The sequence below is a fragment of the Manis pentadactyla genome, chromosome 12, assembly GCF_030020395.1.
Source record: "Manis pentadactyla isolate mManPen7 chromosome 12, mManPen7.hap1, whole genome shotgun sequence".
Lineage (NCBI taxonomy): Eukaryota > Metazoa > Chordata > Mammalia > Pholidota > Manidae > Manis > Manis pentadactyla.
In genome coordinates this window covers 103,520,303-103,540,838 of record NC_080030.1, presented here as the reverse complement: position 1 = coordinate 103,540,838, position 20,536 = coordinate 103,520,303, and the positions used below count along the sequence as shown (strand labels likewise).

The 20,536-nt window shown below is 35.3% G+C and overlaps 1 protein-coding gene across 7 annotated transcripts in view; it reads right to left on the bottom strand.

Moving 5' to 3' along the window:
• GRIK2 (glutamate ionotropic receptor kainate type subunit 2) overlaps positions 1-20,536 on the bottom strand; it is a 588,905-nt gene that overhangs the window by 160,789 nt on the left and 407,580 nt on the right. For all 7 annotated transcript variants that reach the window (XM_036890423.2, XM_036890420.2, XM_036890419.2 and 4 more), the window contains one exon: positions 2,570-2,776. In XM_036890423.2, coding sequence (XP_036746318.1) covers positions 2,570-2,776 — 207 coding nt within the window. The remainder of the gene's footprint in view (positions 1-2,569; positions 2,777-20,536) is intronic.

The following is a 20,536-nucleotide window of genomic DNA, read 5'->3' as shown; positions in this document are numbered from 1 at the left end:
TGCATTATTTAAGGAGCACATTCAATAAACCACGGTGGAATGAAGAGTAATTCAAAAATGACTAGTAAATTTTTGGTTTGGGAAATCTATTGAATAGTTTTGGCATGTCCTGATACAGGAAATTCTTCAGAGGGGACAGGTTCAGGGAAGATAAATCATGAATTCAGTCTGGAACATGCTAACTTGAGCTGCTTATGGGGTGGAAAATATACCAGAGGTAGATAGATGGGCCTAAGGCTCAAGGCTGAAGATGTAGAATACTGAATTTTCAGTATAAGAATGATAATCAAGCTATGAGAAAGGCTAAACATGGCCAAAGAAAGTCAGTAGAGGGAGAAGAAGTTCAGGGCATGGATCTGATTATCGGTAAGAGTTACTATCACACTAAAAATTAGTATATTAATGATTATGCAAATCAGGCTGAGGTTTACAAAGAAAAATCTATTGATTATCGTCATCATTCTTATTTAAAATGACTCACACTAAATATTAAAAACCAAGGCTAGGCCAACAAGATGAGATATGAGGAAGGCTAGTATCTCTATAAAGACTAACTAACCAAGAAAGAGTTCGTATAACAGGGCAGAACTCTGCAAGGGAAAACCAGAAGCCGAAGGGACAGGTGCAGCACCAAGAAGGGTGAAAGGATCAAATAACGAGAAGGCCTCATCCATGGTCTCAATTCAAAACCAAAAATAATTTTCAGAGAAATAAATATCAAATAATAATACCCCTTCCTATCCCCTTATTTCATGCACTATTATCTTTTATGCCACAGCTCTAAATCATGATCTCTTAACTTTCACTTTCTGTTCTTCAATTTCCTTAAAGAACTATATATAGTAAATCAAAAAGGAATACATTCTAGAAAAATAAAACTTGTAATCCATTTTGAATCCCAAAGCTTAATTCAAAAGCACTAATTAAGCACATATGACAAATATATACATAAAGACACTGGTGATCTAAAATCCAGGTTAAAGGAGGCTGGCCCCACCTCCTGGTTTCTTGAATGAGTCTGTACCCAGGTGTCCAATGGGTACATCACTTCCTTCTGACTAGAATAATTGCTTCAGGAGTTAGTGTATTACCTAGGTCAGGGCAATAAAACTAAATTTGGGCTCTCTTGATGAAATGATAGGGTCCAGGTACTGTATTTAGACCTGGATGGTTAATCTAGAACTTCGGCTGGCAATTTTTCTTGCTACCTATGGAGAGGCACATATTTAAGAGTGAAATAAATACAGGGAAGCAAAGATTAAATTGTGGCAAAAGATCACGGAGATTAAATTTTGATACTCTGCATCTAGTCACACTACCACTGGACTTTATAAAGATGCAAACCAATAAATTACCACTTTTGCTTAAACCAGCTTGAGTTAGGTTTCTGAGAGTTACTCCTATAATAGGAACTAATCTATCTATTCCAATATTTTCATCATCTTCAGTGGATTTCATGAAGTTAAAATATAAATGTACCACTTAAGCAGAATTTGTTGGGAATAATTGATAAAGTCTAGAATTTAGGGCCTTATTGAGTAAATTTCAAAACATTAAAATAAACATTTTAAAGATTTGAAGAAAACAGAATTTTTTTTAATGATTCTTTATTTGTATTGCTCTTCTGCCAAAGCCTAATATCTCCTTTTAGATAGACAGATAGATGGATAGATAGCTACGTCTCCCTTATTCCCTTATTCTTGGTAATGAATTTTGTAATTAATAGCAATAAAGTATTTTCAAAATGCTGTAGAAATCACCTATATTTTCTACTTCCATTGGTAAGGATTTTTATTGTATAGTTCACAATAATTTTTAAAAGAAAATTATTTCTGTCATTTTGTATGGTTTTAGTAATAACTATATGCCTTAATATTATGGAAAAATGTCAAAATAAACTTATTATTACAAAACATAAAGGCAAATGCAATATAATGACATTTTAAAAAATAAGAGTTTATTTGAAAGAGATGAGTTAATTGATACTAACAACTAAGAAATAATGCTTTCCTGGCCAAGAAAGAATGCCTGGCTTATTTAATAAAAAATAAATAAAATAAAATATCTGTCTTCCTGTTTCAATGTGCTTAATATTCTTGCTTTATATTTATCAGGTATCCTATATTATGCTTTTTTGACAGATTTCTCACATCTCCAAAGATAAGAATCATCCTATCTTAGTTTAGGAAATTTTGATCATGAAATTTAGTTTGCCTCACTCATTCCTTCTGTTGATTAGGAAGTTACCACTATAAAAGTGAAAAAGAAATTCATTGTTGGGAAACCACATTCCAATTTACAAATTAAGACCAAATATTTCATGAGATTAAATCACTAAATACTAGTTAATTTAAGGCAGACATAGCTGTCTAATAAAACTATACATCCCCTTTTGATTCTTTATATTTAGTTACAAAAATAATGTACATTTTGAATACAATAACTAAAGGAATTACATACTTGAAATATATTACTGCTCTTCACCATTACTAACTCCTGACCATCAAAAATAAATAAATAAATCTTACGGCACTATCAACGGTAATAAATAATGAGACCAGGGACTTACATGATCAATTAGTTCACGGACCATTCCATTCCACTGTCCATTAGCATCATCCTGGGCCCCGTATTTGCCGTCCTCCACAAGCCTGATTTCATACGTAAAGCCAAGGATCGTAGATAACTCTCTGAGCAGGTCAATGCAATAGCCCTCAAATCGATCGTTCCCATAGAGCGGTTTGTCAGACTTCTTAAACAGGACGTAGGGTTCTTCCTGGAAACAGTGAACAGGAAGGTACAAGGTGTCAGTTAGTCATGAAATTTACTACCAGAATTACAGTTTTCCCATATTAGCTAGAAAATTTCACATAAATTTAGGACAATGGTCAATTTTTTCTTCTAATTGTAATTAATGTAGCTTGAAATACTAAGAAGGCAGATCATCTGAGGAATATTTGTGCTTCCCAAGAGAAGAGTTAACTACAATAATTTTAGCATGACTATATAGTGTGACATATCACATAGCTTATACCATATATCTTATATCACATATAATAAATAATATAAAGTGTGATGTATTATATGCTATATAAAATATAATTTCATCATGATTATAATACCCCAATTTGAATTCTACCATTTAATGAATACCTGGAATGCTGTTTCAATGGGATCTTTTGAAAGAATGAAAAAAGTCATTGTTTAATTGCTTAATATGTTAAAACTGGAGCAGGGTCTTTTATATATATCATTACATTTTGTCCAAATAACCATAAAAACTACTACTACTGTATTTACTTACAGGAGGAAAAGCAGTCACTTACTTTAAAACATAGGAAAGGAAACTAACATTTACAAGTGCTTATGAATTCATCCAACAGCATTTTTGGGGAGTACCTACTAGGAGCCAGCCCTTCTCCATACAAAAGAGAAATTCCTGAGTCATGAAATTCATGATACACAGGAGGAAACCAATAATAAGCACCTAAACAAATAGAACACATAACTTCAGATTCTGATAAATGGCATTAAAATATAAAATAGGGCAACAGAACACAGAATGACTACAGGGTACTTGGCAAGATAAGAGAAGTCTAGACAAAATTGAATAATATGTCTGGAAGCCTTTTCTAAGGAAATGAGGGATGAGGTAGAATCAAACAGCCGAGGAGTCCAGCCATCTGAAAATATGAAAGATGAACATTTCAGGCCAAGGACACAGAAAGCAAAAATCCCTGAGGCCAACACACCAGAGTGTTCTGGGGAGAGGACAATGGCCATGGGTGTGGCTGAAGCCACGTCCAGTCAGCGCGGCAGTTAGCTGAGCAAGGTGCGAATGGAGAGTGAGAAGTCAAGTCCTGTAAGGCTCTGCAAAGCAGCCCCGTTAAAAATGTGTATGTTTGACTAAGTGCTCAGAGAATCCTTTTACCTCCTCATTGCCAAATCCTTTCTCCCATTGGAATTTAGCCTTCCTTTCCCCTGATCACAACTGCACTCTGAATTTTTCCAGGAAATGATCTACCTATAAGTTAGGATTTCCAAAATCCCATTCATCTAGCTATTATCCATTCACAGCCATGCTTACCATTTTCATTCCCGTAAAGACCTCTAACCCAGTGACTACCATACTTTCCCACTGTCCATCAACCGCCTCCTAACCTCACTTCATTATCCAGCCTAGCTCCCCGGGTCCCCTAATATAATTGTTTTACTGTACTCATTCTCACCTCCCTCCCCCCTTTGGTGCTGCAGTCCTTGGCTTCACAAACACCATGCCTTACATGACTTTTTATCTTCTCTGTACCTACCCTTGAAGAGCTGAACACTGCTAATTATTTACAGTAAAAATTAATAGCCTCTAATGTTTTATGGCAGGGTGTTTCCAACTCTATGAGAAGAACATTTCCTCTGTTTTTCTTTATACTCACACCTTTCTACTTGAATACTTTGTTGACTACTTGAGGAAGAAAATAAAAGCAATCACAGGAGATAGTCCTACCTTCCCAACACAGAACCCAACGAACCCATTTATCTAGGGTCATTTTCTCTTGCCTCTGTCTACTACTATAGAGTAACTGGCACTCTGCTCATTAGACCAGTCCCTACACTTAAGTTCTGATTCTTGACACAAGCACTAACCATTTTTAATTTGCTGAATCTAATAGGTATGGTTCTGTTCTCTTTTCACTCAGTGTCTCTCAGCTGCATTTGTGCAATTGACTTCCCGCACCCCCGACCTTCTTACCTAACACCCTGCTCCCTAGGCTTTGCCACATCATTCTGCCTCAGCCTTCCCCTTGCACCATGGCAACTCCCTCTCAGGATCCTTTGTTACTATTTCTTTTCTACTTTACTGATGATCCCTCAGACTTGGTTATGGCCCCTCTTACCTTCTTTTCTTAAATTTGTCCCTCCATGAGCTTATCCACACACACGGAATTCAACATCTTTAGGCTGGCAACCCCTAAATGTATATACCTGGCCCAGACCTCTCCCCGTGAGCCTTAGGCATACATACCCAGCACCACTGGTCAGCACCATTCACTGTCTCATGGACATCTCACACTGAACATGCCTTGGGTGGAATTCTTCTTTTCCCAACACCTCCGTACCTTTTCAGTTTTATCCGTATTCAGAAAATGGTACCATCATCTACCCAGTTACTGAAGCCAGTCACTGAAGCATCATCCTTGCTTCATTTTCTTTTATCTTATCACTACAGAGTGATAAAAATGAGCTTCTTAAAGAATTGAATTATATTAAATTTTATTTCCACCAGGACTTCAAAACATCCAATAGAACAGCCTTCAAATTTCTCGTCACGACCCCTGAAACCTATGGTTCTATCACTTACTCTCATCTTGGTAAATGACTCCAGTGTTCACAGGTCAAAAGCTAGGGACTCACCCTCATTGTCTATCAGAGCATTTGGAAATCATACGAGTTGAATCTGTCTATAACCACCTTCAGTGACGAGCTCCCTTGCTTCCTTTGGGGCTCAAATGGAATGTGAAAACTTCCATGAACTATTTTCCTAAAGAGAATCCTGTTATTCCTTACATCAGTTTTATTTTTCGTGTCAGTAATTAATTCATCTGTAATTATTTTATTTATTCACTGGCTTACTTGCTTCCTGTCTCAATTCCCTGGAATACAACATCCATGCTGATTCATTGTAGTGCCTCCCATGCCTAACACAATGCTGGGCCTGTCGTAGGTGCTAGGGAAATATTAATGGAATAAATTGATAAATTGATTGACAAGTTAGTGAACTCCCTAACTCAGTTTTCTCAACTCTAACTGGATGTAGCAATGCTTTTAAAGTTGTTCTAAGAACGAAATTTTAAAAACCTGGTAAATACCAGCTTCTTAATATTAATTAATTATTTCGGCTTCTCAATACTTTTCCATGGATTTTTAACAGACTTTTTTTTAAGAGCAGTTTTGGGTTCACAATAATATTGAATGGAAGGCTCATTGGGCTCCACAAATGCCCAGCCAACCCCACTATCATATACCTCACCAGAGTGACACATTTTTTAGTTTTGATGAATCTACACCTACCCATCATTATCACTCGAAATCATAGTTTACATTAGGGTTCTCTCTTGCAGTGTACTCTCTATGGGTTTTGACAAATGTATAATCACATATTGTTTTCCGCCATTGTAGTATCATACAGAATAGTTGTGCTAAAAATCTTCCGTATTCTGCCTATTCATCCCTCCCTCCCCTCTGGCCCCTGGCAACCACTGATCTCCTTTATTGTCTCTATAGTTTTCTCTTTTCCAGAATGTCTTATAGTTGGATTCATAATAGTATGTAACCTTTTTAGATTGGCTTCTTTCATTCACTTTGTAATATGCATTTAAGCTTTCTCCATGTTTCTATATGGCTTGATAACTCATTTCTTTTTAGTGTTGAATAACTTTCCATTATGGCCCAAATGTTTATTTATCCATTATGGATGTACTATAGTTTGTCTATTCACCTACTAAAGGACATCTTGGTTGCTTCCAAATTTTGCCAATTATGAATAAAGCTGCTATAAACATCCATGTGCAGGCCTGTATGGATATAAGTTTTAACTCATGTGGTTAAATACCAAGGCGTTCAATTGTTAGATCATCTGGAAAGAGTATGTTTAGCTTTGTAAGAAACCGTCAAACTGTCTTCCAAAGTGGCTGTGCTGTTTTGCATTCTCACCTGCAATTAGTGAGAGTTCCTGTTACTCTACTCCCTCACTAGCACTTGATGTTGTCAGTGTTCTAGATTTTGGCCACTCTAACAGGTATGTAGTATCTTTTCATTGTTGTTTTAATTCACAGTTCCCTAAGGAGATATGATACTGAACATCTTTTCATATGCTTCAATGAGTTTTATTAGGACTATTTTACAGTTGGCATTTTTCAGAGAGATTAAATAATTTCCCCAGGTCATAGTATAGCTAAGAAGAGATAAAGACTACTTAAGCAGACACAAAGAAGAGAGCTGAACTTAAGTTTTCTAAATTCTAAAATATATACTTTTCCCACTATTTTATGTTGCTTTCTATACTATAAGATCATTTGTGGAAAATCCATACATGTTGGATTTTTAAATGGAATTAGGTCAAACACATAGGACTCAAAAATGTATCTGAAACTAAATTCAAAGCTACATAGTTGGTCTTACCAGACAGTAAAAGAAAAGTTAGGATCCTGTCTATTTTTCTGTACCATGTGATCACATATAAAATTTATTCCCCAGGCATACATGGAGTTCTACAACTGTGTCAGAGTCCCCTTCCATCCTGAGGTTTATTATGTCCATTGTCTTCTCTGCTCTTTCTAAGCTGATAGTCTTTTAGTTAGATAACACATTTCCATGGATCACAATTTAATTGCTTGTCTTACCTTGGAAGAGGAGAGAACCCTGCAGCTAAACAGCTTTCCTGTGCTGGGTATTCACATTTCAGGCATTTTCGGGTGTGTCTTTTAATGGTTCTCCCACAGCTTTTGAATACTTTTATCATAAAATTTATCATATTGAATTGTGAGTGCTAATTTTACATATATACCTATTAAACTAAACTCGAGCAATTTATATGGCAAGATAGTTACTTAAATTTGCGTTAAAAGCACCAAACATCACCAGACCCATAGTAGGCTTACAGGTAAGATGGCTGTTGTAATGAACTGAATGGAAAGAGATTGCTCTGGTCAAATGGCGAAGCCGAGGGAACTTTAACTTGAAGGAAAACAATTATAATACAGCTAAGCTCCTCTATAGCATTTGGGTACAGTGGCGACAGAGCCTCAGGTTCCTAACCCATGGGCATAGGGTTAACGAAGGACTCTAAGCACATAGGGTTAAGAGGAGACCATGTTCCCCTGCAGAGGAGGGGACAGCCTGAGAATTTCTGGCTAGTGGTGTGGGAATTAAAGGAGGCATGTTGGTTAGCTCTGTCAACTTCATGCTTTGGTTTCAGTCAGTTTCCTATTTATAAATAAATGAATGCATATATTTTTATTTAAAGGTCACAAAGACTTACCATTTGTCAAGGTCCAGACCCTAAATAACAGTACTATCTAACATTTTCCCAGCACCCAATTTGTGCCACACCCTGTTCTAAGTGCTTTCCTTGGATTAATTTATTCCTCATTACAACCATGTTAGGTCAGTAACATTATTATTTCTGTGTTACAGATGAAGAAACTGAGGAGAGGGGTGCTAAGTATTTTGGCCAAGAACAACAGGCAACATACAACTCAAAGAGTCAGGATTCTGAATCACTTGCTTCCACACTCTCCTCACTTTAAATGGTTTCTAGTGAACATTTCCAAACTCCAAGTGAAAGCATAATTGCTCATAGCTCATTTGATAACTTCATATTGGTTATATGGCTTTATTATTTTTTCAATCAACTGGGATTAGCCACTGAACTAATGTACTGCATGCAAATGGCAAAAAATTTCCTAACTAAACAATGCAATCAAAACAACATTGTAGGAAAGAATATAAGGAAATATATAATCCAGAAAACTAATTTTCTATATCCCAAATTATATCCTTTCCAAATAAGAGCATGTATTTTTAACATAGAAGGATTTTAGTAATTTGTGAACATAGCATATTCTAAGCCCAGCCAATTCAGGCAGCAATATGCGAGTGTCTAAAAAATGTTTTTACCCCATTTACATTATTAAGTCACCATTCTCTAAAATTTTTGTTCCAAAATATCTGTGGTATATTTTTCACATAAACTCCCATGAACATTGGGAAAAAATAAGGTGAAAGTTAGTGATTAGCTAGGAGAGTAGGAAGCATATGAGGGATATATATGAACAAGGTACAAAAGCAGGGGAAAAATTTCAAAAATTATTATGCTGCTTACATCTCATTAATTCTGCTTTTCGAAGTTACCGTCCTACCTATTAACTTGATTTTCTTCACCCATAAGCTAAGAAGAAAACTTCTGTCATTGGCAAATAAATGTGTTGATCCTTATGAGATTAAAGTCTATTTAGATATATATTTTAAACAGGTTTTCCTATTACTAGTAAAAAAATATGTGGTCTGAGTGCCTCCTTTTAGTATTTATGGATCTCCACAATGTCAAATACTATTCTCTCCATATTTAATTCTGATAAGTAAGACACATTTTCCAGCCGTGATTCCTATCTCCAGCTACACTGTGTCACAAGATAGTTCACATCGAGTTATGATTCTTCTTTAGACTCTCTTTCTGTTTCACACAGCACAAGGATAAATAATAACCTCATCTAAGAAAAGATAAATGATACCAGAAGCAATTACTGCACCACATACTGAGTTCAATGAATAATACGATAAAACTCTCCTGAGCAACTTTACTGATTTCTCATATAGTCTTAAATCTCCACATCAGCATTTGCTAGAGGTAAACGCACTTCATTCCACTGGCATCTGGAATAAGGATTTGTCAGCATTTCCACTATCAAACCTAGTTCTACGGAACCCAAGAACTCATTGTTTTTATACACATTAGACTGGGAGTTGGCAAAGAATATACCCAAAGTTAAGTTCTGAAAAAGTGAAATATGTTTTAAGGTTGAGGGGTACAGGATTTGTATTTAAGTATAGTACAACTTTATAATTTTTAAGCATATAATTCATATATTCTTCAGCTCTTACCTAGAGCTAAATTATCTTTTTCATGTTAACCCTTGAACTGTCACTGTCTTATTCATGATATTGAAAAGATAGGGACATGAAAATGTGACAATTTAATAGATGTGTAACATATCCTCTGCTATTACAAAAAGACTGAACTAAACTAATTTGTTTATTCAAACATACATTTAACTCATTATGTACCATTGCTCTTTTAGACACCAAGCATACAACACTGGAAAACAAAACAAAGCAATACAGAGAAATTTCTGCCCTTATGGAGCTCCCAATGTAGAGATGAATTTGAGATTAGCAATTTTATATTATTCTGTATTTTTACATGGACATTTTGTTTCACTAATTACCAGAGGGGGAATATTGCCTGCCAAAGTAGTACGTTTTTGAGAAACACCACTGTGTGTCTTTTTTTAAAGCGGTCTGGTGAGTGAATCTCAGGACTTATGACACTATGTTCCTTAAATAATCTTTTGGGAACACAGAAATGGGTACTCCGTTAGCCATTTGCCTTTATGAATTCACTCTTATGACCAGAACACTTTTAAATTTAGTTCGTGGCATCTAGCTGAAGCCCCAGTTGCTCTGGTAACAATGTCCTCAACTAAGAACAGTCAGCATTTAGATATTGTTAACAGCTCTTAATATTTCTTTAACAAAGATAAGGTTGACAAAAACAAAAACAAAAGCCACCATACCTTTTTAAAAATAGAATTCTTATGGGCCAGAATGAAAAAGATACCATGGTTACAGTAATAACATCAGATTAAAAAAAAGTGAGGAGATTAAAACTTAAACCTGAGTAATTTATATTTTCCTGACAATCATTTGTTTCCTTCTATTTTCTGAGTCTCATGTTCATACACTTTGTATTCTATTACTTCCCTCACACTGAAAGCATTAAATAAGAAATAATAACATAATCATAGAACAAATTGGTTTTCAAAGAGGGTACAGATCAAGGAAGGTATTACAAACGTGACTGAAAGTAGGTTAATGAATGGGTGTCATGAGGGGCAGGAGCAACAATGTGGCTGAAGTTGGCTGTTTTTTAAAACTATAGAACTTACATGGGAAGAAGGGGAAGGAAGAACAGATCCCAACATCTTAGGCTGGGGTGCTTAAGGGAATGCAAAGAGGAGAATCATTCTCTTAAAAGGGACATTAAGGATGAAAGGACATTACCACAGGTAGCAATACTAAGAAGATGAAATCAAGTTAGCAATTCCCCGCAACTATATGACCATGGCCTATTCCATGCTTTAATAAACAACACTCTTGGATACATTAATAATGCATAATATATGCTGTGACCTAAAAAACAAAGAAACAAACTGCAAAAAACAAAAAACAGCTTATGATAACAATAGGAATGTTTTAATAGACCACCACCGTTCTTGGATAGAATAGTGACCTGAAAGTAAAAATAGTGACTCCAAAGATGATCAATGAATTCTTCTTCTTCTCTAAGAGAATATAATTCCTAGTTTTTATCTGATGCTTAACAAGATGCACATAGATGTCTACATCTGATAACCTCATGCTAAAATATAACTAAAACATTTTTCTTGTTCATCCATTATTTATCCATCAATCCATCCATGCAAGCATTCATTAAAAACACATTTTAATATAAATTCTGTATAAAGATTTCTAGAACAGAGGTCAATAAATGTTCTCTTAAAATCCAAATAGTAAATATTTTTGTCTTTGTGGACAGTACAGTTGCAACCACCCAATTCTTTCATTGCAGTCAGCCATAAAAGCACTATTAATAACCTGGCAAAAACTGTCAGAGTTTTAGGGAATCGTTTTTTAGGAACTCTGGAGTCTAATAAAACAACTTACAACATCCAGGGGAATGCTTTATAAAGAGAAAAAAAGCTCCAGAATTTTGGTAGAAGAGCTCTGTAGCATATCAGTTTGCCCTTTTATTACCATCCTCCATTCCAAGTGCTGCAGCAGCCTTGAGGATGGCAGCCAACATTCCTGTTGCAGGTTCCTGTTCCTTTATAGGAACTGCCCTTGACATACAGCATGGTTTGGACCTACTGAACAGACTTAAATCGGTTTTTTAAAAATATGATCAACATGATAAAGGAAGCTATGGACAAATACCTGAAAGAAGCCATGAGAATGATGTCTCATTAAACTGAAAATATCAATAAAGAAATAGAAATTGTAAAAAGGAAAAAATATAAATTATGTGGTTGAAAATTATAATCACTGAAATGAAAAATTCACTAGTAGGGTACAGACTTAAATAGGCAGAAGAAATACTCAGTCAATTGTTTCTGATTGAAGATAGATCAACTGAAATTATTCAGTCTTAAGAGCAGAAAGAAAAATGAATAAGAAAAAAATAACAGAGCCTAGAGGGCTGTGGAATACTAGTGAGAAGACTGACAAATACACTGGGACTCTCAGGAAAACAGGAAAGAAGAAAATGGGCAGAAAGTATATTTAAAGAAATAACGGTCAACTTCTGAAAGTTGCTGAAAACCATTACACAACAGATTCAGTGAACTCCGAGTAGAATAAACTAAAAGTGGTCCATAGCAGGACACATTATCATCAAACTGTTGAAAAACAGAAATATTGAAAGCAGAAAGCGAGAAGTGGTTTGTCATATACAGAGATGTTCAATACGATGCCAGTTCTCATCAGAAACCATGGAAGCCAGGAAACAGTGGGGTTTTAAAGTGTCAAAAGGAACCAAACATTCAATATCCAGGAAACTATCTTCAAAAAAGAAGATGAAATCGAGATATTCTCAGATCAACAAAAGCTAAAGGAGTTTGTAGCCAGTAGACGTGCCATGGAAGAAATGGGAAAGGGAATCCTTTGGGCTAAAATGAAAGGACACTAGACAGTAAACTGAAGTCATAGGGAAAAAATTAAAAACACAGGAGATCACTATTCAGGTAAATATTATATTCACACCCATATTATTTTCATGTTTGGTTTGCAACTCCTCTTTCCTTCATATATTATTTATAAGACAAACGCAAGAAACAATAATGATAAATCTATGTTAATAGGCTCACATATATGTACATGCAATTGTGACAAGAACAGTGTAGAGGGGACAGAGCTGTATAGGAGGAAAGGTTTTGCATACTATTGAAACTAAACTGGAATTAACTCAAACTGTACGGCTATCAATTAGGGTCTTAAACGTCATCATGATGAAATTAGGTAAAAGGTATACAGAAAACAGAATATCAAAACAGTACACTACAAAAAAACACAATGCAAAAGAAGGTAGCAATGGAGGAATAGATGAATAAAAAGCATAACACATATGTAAAACAAATAGCAATATTGCAGAAGTAAGTCCTTGTTTATCAGCAATTACATTAAATGTGCATTGTTAAATTTTCCAACTAAAAGGCAATGATCGTCAGACTGCATTTTTTTTAAAAACACCAAAAACCATGATCCAACTATATACTGTCCATAAAAGACTCACTTTAGATCCAAAGACACAAATAGATTGAAAGTGAAAAGATAGAAAATGTCTTATATCCAAACAGTCACCAAAAGAATCACCATACTAATATTAAACCAAGTGGAATCTAAACTCAAAATGGTTACAGCAGAGAAAGATCATAAAGTACTGATAAAAGGATCAATCCATCAAGACAATATGACAATTATGAGCATAAAAACATTTAAAACAGGGCACTAAAATATATGAAAAACAAACTGACAAAGTTGAAGGGAGAAGTAGGCTGTTTTACATTAATGGATGGAGACTTCAATACCTCACTTTCAATACTGGATAGAACAACTAAACAGAAAATCAACAAGGAAATAGAGGACTTGAAAAATACTATAAATCAATTTATGTAATAGACAAATATAGGACACTATCCAAGAACACCAGAATACTCATTCCTCTTTATTGCACATAGACTGCTCTACAGGACAGTCCATATGTTGGCCCACGGATAAATCTCAGTAAGTTTAAAAAGACTAAAATCATACGAAGCGCTTTCTCCACCTACAGTGGAATGAAACTAGAAATCAATAAGGAAATCTGTAAAATTCACAAATATATGTCAATTGAACTATATAGTTAACTACCAGGTCACAGAGGAAATTAGAAGGGAAATTAGAAAATATCTTGTGATGAATGAAAACAAAAGCAGAACATATTAAAACTTGTTGGATGCAGTGAAACTAATGTTCAGAAGGAAACTTTCAGCTATACATGCTTACATTTAAAGAGAAGAAATAAACAGGTGAAGGAAATAAAGAGGCACAAAATCTCAACTATAATATATATTAGTCACAGGGATGAAAGTACAGCATAGAGAATATAAGTAATACTGTATATCTTTCTATGCTGACAGGTAGCAACTATACTTACTGGGGCAGGCACTCAATAAGGTAGATAACTGTGGCACACTATGTTGTATACTTGGAACCAATATTGTATATCAACTATACTTCAATTTTTAAAAAGTGGGGGAGAGAAGAGAGACCTCAAATCAATAACCTAGATTTATACCTTTAAAAACTAGAACACTAAAATCAACCTAAATGCATACCCCAAAAGAGAAAGAAACAATAAAAATTACAATGGAGATAAATGAGAAGGAGCAGAAAAACAGTGGATAGAATCTATGGACAAAAGGTGGTTATTTTAAAAAATCAACAAAATTGACATCACTTTAAGCAGACCAATGAAGAAAAAACTAGGGAAGTCTCAAAGGACAGAAGAGGTGATGGCTACTAATTATAGATATAAAATGTTTATACAGCAGTTGTAGGAACTATTGTAAAGTAACAAATTAGACAATTCTGATGAAACAGAAAAATTCCTACAAAGACACAACTACTAAAACTGACTGAAGAAACAGAAAATCCCAACAAACTTGTAGCAAATAAAGAGATTGAATCAGTAATCCAGAACCTCCCCAAAAAGTAAAATCCAGAACCAAATGACTTCCCTGGGAATTCTACCAACATTTAAAGAAGACTTGGCTCCAAACCAATTCTTCTCAAACTTTTCTGAAAAATAAGAGAATACTTCCTAATTTCTTTATGAGGCCAGGATTACCCTGATACCCAACCAAAGACTTCATAAGAAAAAGAAAACTACAAATAAATATCCCTTAAGAATATAGATGTAAAAATTCTCAAGAAAGTACAAGCAAACTGAATCTAGCAGCATATCTAAAGGGTTGCATAACTTGACCATGTGAGTTATTTATTAAGGTATCATTGATATACACTCTTATGAAGGTTTCACAAGAAAAACAATGTGGTTATTACATTCACCCTTATTATTGAGTCCCCCCATACCTCATTGCAGTCACTGTCCATCAGTGTAGTAAGATGACAGAGTCCCTCTTTGTCTTCTCTGAAGTACACTGTCTTCTCCATGACCCCACACATACCATGTGCACCAATCATGATACCCCACAATCCCCTTCTCCCTCCCTCCTCCCCCACCTTCCCCCCCCTCACCAGTGGATAAAGAAGATATGGTACATATACACAATGGAATTTTATTCAGCCATAAGAAACAAACCCTACCATTTGTAGCAACATGGATGGAGCTGGAGGATATTATGCTCAGTGAAATAAGCCAGGCAGAGAAAGACAAGTACCAAATGATTTCCCTCATTTGTGGAGTATAACAATGAAGCAAAACTGAAGGAACAAAACAGCAGCAGACTCACAGAGTCCAAGAAGGGACCATGTGAGTGTTAATCTAAGAATGCAAAGATGCTTCAACATGTGAAAATAAATTAATGTAACATACCATATGAACAGCATAAAGGAAAAAAGTTACACCATCTTCTTAATTAATGCAGAAAAGGCATTTAACAAATCCAACTCCTTTTCATGATAAAAAAATAAAAGTAGTAATAAAGGGAAATTTCTTCAACACCTGAAAGACATTTATAAAGAAACCGCAGAAGACATCATGCTCAGGGGTAAAAGACTGAACACCGTCACCCTAAAATCAGAAATCAGACAGGTCACCCAATTTTACTATTTCTATGCAACATTAGAGTAGAAGGTGTAGCTGGAGCAACGAGGCAACAAAAACAAATAAAAGGCACCTAAGGTGGAAAGGAAGAATTGAAACTCTGCAGATGACATAATGTTATGTATCAAAAATCCTAAAGAACCCACAGAAAAAATAATTAGAACTATTAAAACTAAGAAGCTGCCATCCAATATGTCAGTGTAGGAAGATCCTGAAACTCACCTCCTCCCACAGTCACAGAAAATGTATAGCTATATACAGATCATTTCCCTCTGAAAAATACCTGAAAAGTAGATGAAGTGCTTTCTACAATAAAGGATTAAAGGTGGTTCTGGATTGGGACAGCTAATATCATGTAACCTAAGTTAGGGAACAAATGTTATTCCTATAAAATTCTGAGAAACTATCAAGATATAATCACTATTGACCATCAGTGCTTGAATTCACATTCTGCTTAGAAATGGCATTCTCTTTCTTTACTTTTCAGCATCAACCTAAAGCCAATTTTGGTGAGGCTGAGAATACTATTCCTCCAATATTCTCCTTTGAGGTATTTACTCACTATTTAGACATTAAATTTGAATGTATGTCTGGGAGAGAGAGATGAAGCAAACCTAAAAGAAGAAGCCATAATTTGCCAAAGTACGGCGAAGTGGATTTTTCAACTGTTAGGATTCTGTTTCTTCTTGGAACCACTTGCATTTGGAGGCTCTTTATCTTATAAAAGAGGCTGCAACAGCTAGCCCTCCTCTAGCTCTACTGAGGTTTCCCCAAAAAGGGCAGAAAGGTGCTGGTAGGAAAGTGGATTAGAAGAAAGAACTGAATACTAATGGACTTTCTACCCTCATCCCACCCAAACGTTGATCAGATAGTGGCAAGCTCTTCGGAGTTCCTGGGTCTGCATGTAGAACAGTCATATGAACAAGTCCTCATGCAATGAGGATTATCCACCAGGGATCAGCAGTAGTTGGCAGCCTGGATCTGCTCAAAGTTCTTTTTTTACATAATGAATGGTGAGTTTAACTTTCAGCTGCTGCCCTTTGTAATCAATAAAACCAACAAATGTTTATTGAGTACCTATCATGTAGAAGAGAATACCCTACTCTAGGACAGAGTTGCTTCTCCTAAACACCTTTTAATCTGGTTGAGAATAGGAAATTGGCAGAGAAAAATGTAAACTAATAATATCAGTTTTCATGTAAGTGCTTAAGGAATAATTGTATAGATAGAAAAAAAACATACCCATTAAGAGTTATAACTTACTGATAATTTTGGGGCAGGAGCTGTTATATATCTTCCAAATTTTTATCTGTAATACAAACTTCAAATTGTATCTTATTATTATCCCCATTACAAAGTTATGGTAACTTGCCCCAGGTAAATCACCTACTAAGTGGCAAACTCAATATTCAAAACTAGATTTTCTCATTTCTCTGCATCCCTTCCACCTACAGAAAATTCCTTTCTCAGTTAGGCATTCAATTTAGATACCAAGTGTCAAGTAATTGTAGACACGTTTCTAAATGTGATCAGCAGTGTGGCAGGGTGAGGTAGGCAGTTGGTGGATTTGCATATGTAGGTAAATTCCATCCTAATCATCAATAACGACTTCAAAGTTATTATGGTCTAACCTAGCAATGTCCATAGTATATTCTTCTGGAAAATTATTCTACAAGTTTTATTTTCAAGAAAACATTCTGCAATTAAAAATATTTTGAGATTGTTTTGCATATGACATGCATGTTTGCATTCCTTTCAGATATGCACAATATATATGAACTTACTAAAGTCTCTGTGATAGACATTGAATGAGTTAGGCTTAAGCTCAGTATTTTCCAAACATTATTTAACTTCAGAATAGTTGTATAGTGTGCCTGTATCACATACCTAACAGAACTGTGGAGCACACTCATACCTTCTGTAGTAACCAAATAATAAATATGGAATGTTACTGCTCCAGGGCATAGCACGTGCATGCTGTGGTGATTTGTCTGTAAGGTTAGAGAATATTGTATTGCCAACAATTGAAATTTACAAGTTCAAAAAAGAAAACATACATTTAGATTTATTTTTAAGAACACAAAACTGTGACATATATAAAAATATTTTATGGTCTTTGGTTCTAAGTACAATTTGAAGGTAATATAAAATATTCTGCATACAATATGAAATGTTTCCCAAATATCTGTCTGGTAAAGGCATTTCTTTTGTATTAGTTGTAAGATGAAGTGCTGAAAAACATTTTGCTTGTTTGCACACTATGAGTTTACTCAAATTAGGGGGTGAAAACAGATTCATGAGTTTTTTTTAAATCAATTACTACATAGAACAAAACCTAAGAGAGCTTAGAACATAAAACTTATAGGATTCAAGTTAATAATACTCATCCTTGATTAGACAGCTAATTAATGGCATATATTAATGGCATTAATGAGGAGTATACCTATTAAAATGTATCAACTGATAAGTAGAAAAGAACCTGAAGACTCCTCTGATCCTCTGGATTTCTAGGTGAAATCACTTTAGCGATGCCAGTAAAGCAAAATACTTATACTTTCTACCAAGAGAAGAAATTTGTACCTTTCTTTTTGAGTCACTGCAGTGGGGTTAATTGGAGTCAGGCTATAGTCTGTCATTAAGAGTACCATTTAACTCTCTAATAAAGAGAAGCAATTAGAAATCAATATCAAGTAATCAAGTTGTGATTGAAAACACAGAGATCAGAGCCTAAGAATCAGATACTGATCTATTGATCAGAAAGTGACGTTAGGTTGGAGATACCTGGCATAATTCAGGACTTAACCATTCTTGAAAGTCTCGTGATTGTCACTTTTGTACCATCACTTCCCAAAACGAGTAAAGGACTCTTGAGCCTGCCTCAAAGGACAGTATATATATATATATATATATATATATATATATATATATATATATTTTTCTAACCTGGACTCTTTATCTTCCTGGAAGGCCTTGAATTTATAATTGATTGTCAAGCCAAATAGAATATGGCAAGTTTTTAAGACAGAATCAAAAGGAGTATCAGGAAAGAAATGTGCAGTGTATAGACTCACTGAAAACACACATGTGCTCTCTAAGTGAACAGTATCACTAATAGTCAACATGCCAACTACAATCTATTTCGATAACTCCAAATCTCATCTCAAGCCTAAACCATTCCCTTCAGCTGTGGAACTACTTGTCTAACTGCCAACCACGAAACTCAAATATGTACAGAAAACTGTGTGAAGAAGAAAATTGTAAGTTGTAGGCAATATTATAAAAACAATCAAAGACAGGGAACATGTCATCAAAAATGGCTTCATTCTACTTAAGCAATAAAGCATGTTCTAAACTGCTCTTAAGAAATAAGTTGTATAAGAAAGGTAAAAAGGGAGTGCTGGCTGTGCAGGGTGGGCAGGTGGCTTACGCATCCAGCTAGAATTCATGATCTTCTTTAATTCTTGAAAATATACAGAGTTATAAAGTATTTGAAGAGAGAACTCCACCTTTCATTTTAAAAGAATTGACATTAAATAGAAGGCCACAGGATATCAAGAAGCCAAGGGTCTCCTGGAGTCAATTGAAAAACTATTTTGTTATTTTCCTCACCAGAATCCTTGCTCAGAGGTCTGTGCTCTGTACCAACTAGAAAGCTAGGTGCATTTCTGGGAAACCACCCATCCTCCCTTGCCCTTACTCTGGCACAATTTCTACTGAAGGAGAAATTGAGTCTAACTGGCTCTGGATTCAGAGAGTAAGCACCACACTAAAATCAAGAGGGCTAAATTAACTTTGCATCAGTCAAAAGTTCTCCAGCCTGTTTTCCCTTCTTGATTGAGAATGCCAGCAGCCAGCTTTGTGTACCCCAGAATACAAGCTGAAGGATTCTTTTCATAAATCACGTAACAACACAAGAGAATAGATATGTAGATGTAAGTATTGGACCCCCCACATGGAAGGCCAGGCCACTCACCACCAGACCATGCCTACCACACTATAGTCCATTTGTTGGGTAATTCTCTTCATGCACATGGAGTGGTCTCTCCCTTTTACAGTGCCTCACTCTAAAGTGTGAATGAACATTTGAGAAAACTTGAGTGGAGCCTTTAACATCAAGACAGAAACATACTCAAAACACACATACACATACAAATAAAGAAATAGTATAAGGAACTTCATAAAATAATGTATAATGAATCAATGTTACTAATAAAAATGAACAGAACTTGTGAAATCTCTTAGAAATTAAAAATATAATAGAAGTCAAAATAAACGAAGTGCACTAAAAATATAGGAGCTACCAAGCTATGAAAAGACATGGAAGAATCATAAATGCATCTTAGTAAATGAAATAAGCCATTCAGAAAAGGTTACATACTGCATTATTCAAACCATAAGACTATGGAAAAGGCAAAATTATGGAGACGATAAAAAGATCAGTGTTGATAGGGGCTGTTGAGGGGATATTCAGTGGCAGAGTACAGAGAATTTTTAGGGCAGTGAAAATATCCTGTATACCATAATGACGGATGTATGTCATAAATCAGTCCAAACCCATAGAATGTGCAACACCTACAGTTAAATGAAATGTAAACCAAGTACTTGGGGGATTGTGACGTGTCAATGTAGGTTCATCAAATGTAACAAATGGAGCACTCTGGTGGGGAACCCTGATAATACGGGAGGCTATGGATGTCCGAGAGCAGGGAGGTTATAAGGAAATCTCTGTACCTTCCCCTCAATTTTTCTGTGGACCTAAAGCTGCTCTAAAAATATTAAGTCTTACAAATATAAACAAACAACAGATGAGCTGGAAGACAAAGTTGAGAAGCCTTTTCAGAAAGTGGAATGAAAACAAAATGATGAAATTACATGACA